This window comes from Oncorhynchus keta, chromosome 4, assembly GCF_023373465.1.
Source record: "Oncorhynchus keta strain PuntledgeMale-10-30-2019 chromosome 4, Oket_V2, whole genome shotgun sequence".
NCBI lineage: Eukaryota > Metazoa > Chordata > Actinopteri > Salmoniformes > Salmonidae > Oncorhynchus > Oncorhynchus keta.
Window position 1 is genome coordinate 74,611,378 of NC_068424.1, and position 7,881 is coordinate 74,619,258.

General features: G+C 40.3%; 1 protein-coding gene across 1 annotated transcript; it reads left to right on the plus strand.

Annotated features, from left to right (window-relative positions):
* The first annotated feature begins 1 nt into the window (after window position 1).
* On the plus strand, window positions 2-7,881 carry zc4h2 (zinc finger, C4H2 domain containing). Its single transcript, XM_035759063.2, has 5 exons — window positions 2-130; window positions 1,396-1,567; window positions 6,681-6,853; window positions 6,949-7,111; window positions 7,252-7,881. The coding sequence occupies exons 1-5, from the start codon at window positions 78-80 to the stop codon at window positions 7,363-7,365; spliced, it is 675 nt and encodes a 224-aa protein (XP_035614956.1). The 5' UTR covers window positions 2-77; the 3' UTR covers window positions 7,366-7,881.

Genomic DNA, 7,881 nt, shown 5'->3' on the forward strand with positions numbered 1-7,881 from the left:
GTGTTTTTATTAGCTAGCTGGCAGACCACCCTGTCCTTCCATTAAGATCTAATTTATCAGGGCCTAAAGTCTAAATCATGGGGGACGAACAAGAGATAATGTGCAAACTAGAAAACATTATGGAAATACGGTAAAGATTGTTTTTCTTCTTCAAAGAAACCACATCTGGTAAATCAGGTAGCTGGATGGCTCAGGAAAAGAGCAGCGAGGAGCTAATATTAGCGTCTTGGCTTTGTTATTGAGCTAGGGAGCTAGCTATATGTGGCGACATAGCCTTGATCAAGGTTAGCCAGCAGTGGTGACCGTTCTATTGTTCTTGAAAGAACTGCAGATAAACTCTCGCTTTTGTTTTGCACATTACAAAATTGCTTGCTAGTTATGTATTATGCATAACCAATCCAGCTGTTTGCATCAACAAAAATCCAGATGCGAAGTGCTTTGCCAGATTATCGGCTTAGTTGGCTACTTAGCTAGCTTTCTGTCATTAGCCAGGTAACGTTAGCTAATAATTGGCTAACCATGGTTGGTGGTCTGGTTCCCCCAATGAGTTCATTCAGGCGGAACCAGTTGCAAATTTGCACATTGTTGAATAGATGTGACGCTGATTAGCTTGGCATCAGTAGAAAAAAAAGACGTCTAGACAATAATTGCTCCAGTTATAACAATGGCATGTCGTGCACGAATATGTCGGTTATGCATGCATTATATACCTTATGCTCCTTGTTTCACAAACTCATCCATTGAAACAGCAACACAATAATACACTATGATGTCTCGGGTTCTGGTCTTTCTTTAAAAAAAAAACATTTTTATCTGAAGAGGCTAACCTGGTTAAATAAATGAGAAACAATAGAAGATGACTTAGGGCAATTGGTTTCTGAAGCATGATTGAGTTATGTGAAGTTGAACTGACAGAATGTTGTCTTTGTGCCTTCTGCCCTGTAATCAAATGAATACTTGCAATTGTAAATAGTGCAGTGGTAGGTAACTACCTAATGCTGTAGAATTGGTAACTGGATCATTGGTAAGTAGCCCAGTGGTATGTAACTACTGAGTGGTGCAGCAGTCCAAGGCACTGCATCTCAGTGCTAGAGGCGTTACTAAAGACTGGTTCGATTCCAGGCTGTATCACAACCGGACGTGATTGAGAGTCCCATAGGGCGGCACACAATTGGCCCAGCGTCGTCCGGGTTAGGCAGTCATTTTAAATAAGAATTTGTTCTTAACTGACTTGCTTAGTTAAATAAAGGTAAAAAAATGACAGATTGTTGTATAATTGGTAACTAACTACTAGTGCATTTGTAAAGTATCTACTGTGTTACATTGGTAACTAGGGGTGTACAGTGATAACTAAGTAGTAATGTATTGGTTAAATTGTGTTTTCTATCATTTCAGGAATAAGACGGTACAGATGCAGAAGATCAAGTCTCGTCTGAAGTCAGAGTTTGAGTCCCTAGAGTCTGAGGAGAAACATCTGAAGGAATACAAACAGGAGATGGACCTCCTAATGCAGGAGAAGATGGCCCATGTAGAGGAGCTACGACTCATACATGCTGATATCAATGTGGTGGGTAGAGTAGAGGTCGACTGAATATGATTTTTCAACGCCAACACCAATTAATGGAGGACCAAAAAAAGCCAATATCGATTAATCGGCCAATTTTTATTTATTTGTAATAATGACAATTACAACAATACTGAATGAACACTTATTTTAACTTAATATAATACATCAATAAAAATCAATTTAGCCTCAAATAAATATGAAACATGTTCAATTTGGTTTAAATAATGCAAAAACAAAGTGTTGGAGAAGTAAAAGTGCAATATGTGCCATGTAAGAAAGCTAACGTTTGAGTTCCTTGCTCAGAGCATGAGAACATATGAAAGTTGGTGGGTCCTTTTAACATGAGACTTCAATATTCCAAGGTAAGAGGTTTTAGGTTGTAGTTAATATATTTATAGGATTATTTCTCTATACCATTTGTATTTCATATACTTTTGACTATTGGATGTTCTTAAAGGCACTATAGTATTGCCAGTGTAACAGTATAGCTTCCGTCCCTCTTCTCGCCACTACCTGCGCTCGAACCAGGAACACATCGACAACAGCCATCCTCGAAGCAGCGTTTCCCATGCAGAGCAAGGGGAACAACCACTCCAAGTCTCAGAGCGAGTGACGTTTGAAACACTATTAGCGCACACCCCACTAACTAGCTAGCCATTTCACATCGGTTACACCAGCCATTAGGCTGATAGGCTTGAAGTCGTAAACAGCGCTGTGCTTGCGAAGAGCTGCCGGCAAAAAAGTGCTGTTTGAATGAATGCTTATGAGCCTGCTGCTGCCTACCATCGCTCAGTCAGACTGCTCTATCAAATCATAGACTTAATTATAACATAATAACACACAGAAATATGAGCCTTTGGTCATTAATATGGTCGAATCCAGAAACGATAATTTTAAAAACAAAACATGTATTATTTCAGTGAAATACGGAACCGTTTGGTATTTTATCTAACGGGTGGCATCCCTAAGTCTAAATATCCTTGTTACATTGCACAACCTTCAATGTTATGTCACAATTACGTAAAAATCTGGCAAATTAGTTCGCAATGAGCCAGGCTGCCCAAACTGTTGCATATACCCTGACTCTGCACGCAATGAACGCAAGAGAAGTGACACAATTTCACCTGGTTAATATTGCCTGCTAACCTGGATTTCTTTTAGCTAAATATGCAGGTTTAAAAATATATACTTCTGTGTATTGATTTTAAGAAAGGCATTGGTGTTTATGGTTAGGTACAGTCGTCCAATGATTGTGCTTTTTTCGCAAATGCGCTTTTGTTAAATCATTCCCCAGCGTTGCATCGATTATATGCAACGCAGGACACGCTAGATAAACTAGTAATATCATCAACCATGTGTAGTTATAACTAGTGATGATTGATTTGATTGTTTTTTTATAAGATACGTTTAATGCTAGCTAGAAACTTACCTTGGCTTACTGCATTCGCGTAACAGGCAGGCTCCTCGTGGAGTGCAACGAGAGGCAGGTGGTTATAGCGTTGGACTAGTTAACTGGTAATGTTGCAAGATTGGATCCCCCGAGCTGACAAGGGGAAAATCTGTCGTTCTGCCCCTGAACAAGGCAGTTAACCCACCATTCCTAGGCCGTCAATGAAAATAAGGTGTTCTTAACTGACTTGCCTAGTTAAATAAAGGTATTATTTTATTTTAAATTGCCGCCCAAAAATACCAATTTCAGATTGTTATGAAAACTTGAAATCGGCCCTAATTAATCGGCCATTCCGATTAATCGGTCGACCTCTAGTAGAGAGAGCAATAAAGAGTGTGTGTGTATGTGAGACAGAAGCCACTATTCGACTTCTGAATGCACAAAAATATTTAAAAATTAATGCGTACATTTTTTAAAAGTTATTTTGTTTGAAAAAGACGTTTCGGCTTAGTTATAGTGAAACCTAAATTCTGGTGTATTCATTTTGATATTTACAAAACATTAAGAACATCTTTCTAATATTGAGTTCCCTAAGAACAGCCAACATTTGTCACGGCATGGACATAAGGTGTCGAATGCATTACACAGGGATGCTGGCCATCTTGATGTCGATGCATCTCACAGTTGTGTCAAGTTGGCTGGATGTCCTTTGGGTGGTGAACCATTCTTTATACACACGTGAAACTAGAGCGTGAAAAACCCAACAGTGTTGCAGTTCTTGACACAAACCGGTGCGCCTGACACCTACTACCATACCCCGTTCAAAGACACAAATCTTTTGTCTTGCCCATTCACCCACTGAATGGCAGTCATACACAATTCATATCTCAATTGTCTCAAGGCTTAAACATCCTTCTTTAACCTGTTTCCTCCCCTTGAAGTGGATTTGACAAGGGAGATCAATAATAGCTTTCAACTGGTTTCACCTGGTCAGTCTACATCATGGAAAGAGCAGGTGTTCATAATGTTTTGTAATTTGGTCTTTTAGTGGTACATCTAGCTCTTTTTGCCCCAGTGGTTCAACTCTACCATTGAAATTGTGATGGAGAGGCACCTGGAGAAGGTTCCTATACGTCACCTCAAGGGAGGGGTTCGGTATGAAATACACTCCCTTCTAGATGTGCTGGGTGGTACCACCTTCTGGTTTCGTATAGAAACAAGCACCTTATTTAGCAATGGAGTGTGCCAATATATAGTGGAGTGTGCCAATATATAGTGGAGTGTGCCAATATATAGTGGAGTGTGCCAATATATAGTGGAGTGCGCCAATATATAGTGGAGTGCGCCAATATATAGTGGAGTGCGCCAATATATAGTGGAGTGCGCCAATATATAGTGGAGTGCGCCAATATATAGTGGAGTGCGCCAATATATAGTGGAGTGTACCAATATATTTTACTTGATGCTTCCTTGACTAGACTATTGACGTTACACAAAATTCAAAAGGCAGTAAGGCACACAAATTCTACATTTTGGTTTACCGTTTCACGCACATCTATGTCAAATCAAATGTTATTAGTCACATGCGCCAAATACAACAGGTGTAGTAGACCTTACAGTGAAATGCTGAATACAACAGGTGTAGTAGACCTTACAGTGAAATGCTGAATACAACAGGTGTAGTAGACCTTACAGTGAAATGCTGAATACAACAGGTGTAGTAGACCTTACAGTGAAATGCTGAATACAACAGGTGTAGTAGACCTTACAGTGAAATGCTGAATACAACAGGTGTAGTAGACCTTACAGTGAAATGCTGAATACAACAGGTGTAGTAGACCTTACAGTGAAATGCTGAATACAACAGGTGTAGTAGACCTTACAGTGAAATGCTGAATACAACAGGTGTAGTAGGCCTTACAGTGAAATGCTGAATACAACAGGTGTAGTAGACCTTACAGTGAAATGCTGAATACAACAGGTGTAGTAGACCTTACAGTGAAATGCTGAATACAACAGGTGTAGTAGACCTTACAGTGAAATGCTGAATATAACAGGTGTAGTAGACCTTACAGTGAAATGCTGAATACAACAGGTGTAGTAGACCTTACAGTGAAATGATGAATACAACAGGTGTAGTAGACCTTACAGTGAAATGCTGAATACAACAGGTGTAGTAGACCTTACAGTGAAATGCTGAATACAACAGGTGTAGGTAGACCTTACAGTGAAATGCTGAATACAACAGGTGTAGTAGACCTTACAGTGAAATGCTGAATACAACAGGTGTAGTACACCTTACAGTGAAATGCTGAATACAACAGGTGTAGTAGACCTTACAGTGAAATGCCAAATACAATAAGTGTAGTAGACCTTACAGTGAAATGCCAAATACAATAGGTGTAGTAGACCTTACAGTGAAATGCTGAATACAACAGGTGTAGGTAGACCTTACAGTGAAATGCTGAATACAACAGGTGTAGTACACCTTACAGTGAAATGCTGAATACAACAGGTGTAGTAGACCTTACAGTGAAATGCTGAATACAACAGGTGTAGTAGACCTTACAGTGAAATGCTGAATACAACAGGTGTAGTAGACCTTACAGTGAAATGCTGAATACAATAGGTGTAGTAGACCTTACAGTGAAATGCTGAATACAATAGGTGTAGTAGACCTTACAGTGAAATGCCAAATACAATAGGTGTAGTAGACCTTACAGTGAAATGCCAAATACAATAGGTGTAGTAGACCTTACAGTGAAATGCTGAATACAACAGGTGTAGTAGACCTTACAGTGAAATGCCGAATACAATAGGTGTAGTAGACCTTACAGTGAAATGCCAAATACAATAGGTGTAGTAGACCTTACAGTGAAATGCTGAATACAATAGGTGTAGTAGACCTTACAGTGAAATGCTGAATACAACAGGTGTAGTAGACCTTACAGTGAAATGCTGAATACAACAGGTGTAGTAGACCTCACAGTGAAATGCTGAATACAATAGGTGTAGTAGACCTTACAGTGAAATGCTGAATACAACAGGTGTAGTAGACCTTACAGTGAAATGCTGAATACAACAGGTGTAGTAGACCTTACAGTGAAATGCTGAATACAACAGGTGTAGTAGACCTTACAGTGAAATGCTGAATACAACAGGTGTAGTAGACCTTACAGTGAAATGCTGAATACAACAGGTGTAGTAGACCTTACAGTGAAATGCTGAATACAACAGGTGTAGTAGACCTTACAGTGAAATGATGAATACAACAGGTGTAGTAGACCTTACAGTGAAATGCTGAATACAACAGGTGTAGTAGACCTTACAGTGAAATGATGAATACAACAGGTGTAGTAGACCTTACAGTGAAATGCTGAATACAACAGGTGTAGTAGACCTTACAGTGAAATGATGAATACAACAGGTGTAGTAGACCTTACAGTGAAATGCTGAATACAACAGGTGTAGTAGACCTTACAGTGAAATGCTTACTGACGATGCATCATTTTATTATCAGAGCATACCAGTGGACTTCTGGTAAATATTCTTTAGTGAGAAAGTGTTGGGATCAGGCACAACTACGTTTACACACCCGCAATATGAATATTTATGAGCAATTCCCGCCACCCACAACTTCTCACCTGGATGCATTTTTTGAAGGTGAAGGGGTTGAGAGTTACCCTTTAATAGTATATGTATTTCTGTCCTCCTACTCCCCAGATGGAGAGCACTATAAAGCAGTCAGAGAACGACCTGAACAAGCTGCTGGAGACGACGCGGAGGCTCCATGATGAGTACAAACCCCTGAAGGAACATGTCGACGCCCTCAGGATGACCCTGGGCCTTCACAGACTGCCCAACCTCAACGAAGAGGAGGAGAAACTCTCTCTGGAGTCAGTACACTTCCTATACACACACACACACACACACACACATTCACACACACATCAACTGTTCTCTGTGCCATCTTCTATCTCTGTTGCCATAGTTACTTTGAGAAGCAGAAGGCTGAGTGGCAGAAGGAGCCTCATGAGCCCACCATCCCAGAATCCCTTGCAGCAGCGGCTGCCGCGGCCCAACAGCTCCAGGTCTCCCGGAAACAAGATGCCCGCCAGACCGCCACCTTCAGACAACAGCCTCCTCCCATGAAGGTACACAGTACACACCCTCCTATGAAGGTACACACATACACACCTCTCCCCTGTCTGTGTACCAACACAATAATGACACTGTACTGACGTCTGTGTGTCTACATAGTAATAACACACTAACATCTCTGTCCTCTCTCCAGGCCTGTCTGTCATGCCACCAGCAGATCCATCGTAACGCTCCTATCTGTCCACTGTGTAAGGCCAAGAGTCGCTCCCGCAACCCCAAGAAACCCAAGAGGAAGCCTGACGAGTAGACACACACACACTCCTACTACCACCTCATATTGCTAAATTTCACATATGGACTTCAGTAAAACATGTCGTCATAACCTTTCCCCATGCCATGGAACCTACATTTAGTGTAATCGTCATTAAGTGTTTTCTTTTTAACAGTGCTTGAGTGTTGAAATGTAATTGTTAACCTTAAGGTTTAATAGACCATAACCATGTTATATGCAATAATACACAATACTATACTGTAGCTGTACCCATGTTGTGATTGGTTCTGGCGTTAAATGTGAAACGTACTGCATTTACTTGTTCCTCTGTATTTAACATGTGTACATTGCATGAACACTCTCCATGGCTGAACTATAATGACTGTGTTGTAACTGTTTGTGATATTGGACTGTATAACCCAGGAAGTTGTTCTAATGTTTACTGAAGGCATAATGGACGGTCGAAGGACTGAGAAAACCACAAAGCTTATTTGCTTTTAACAGTGTTAATGTGAAACTTGAATACAAAAATAAAATGTATTTTGTACTGCA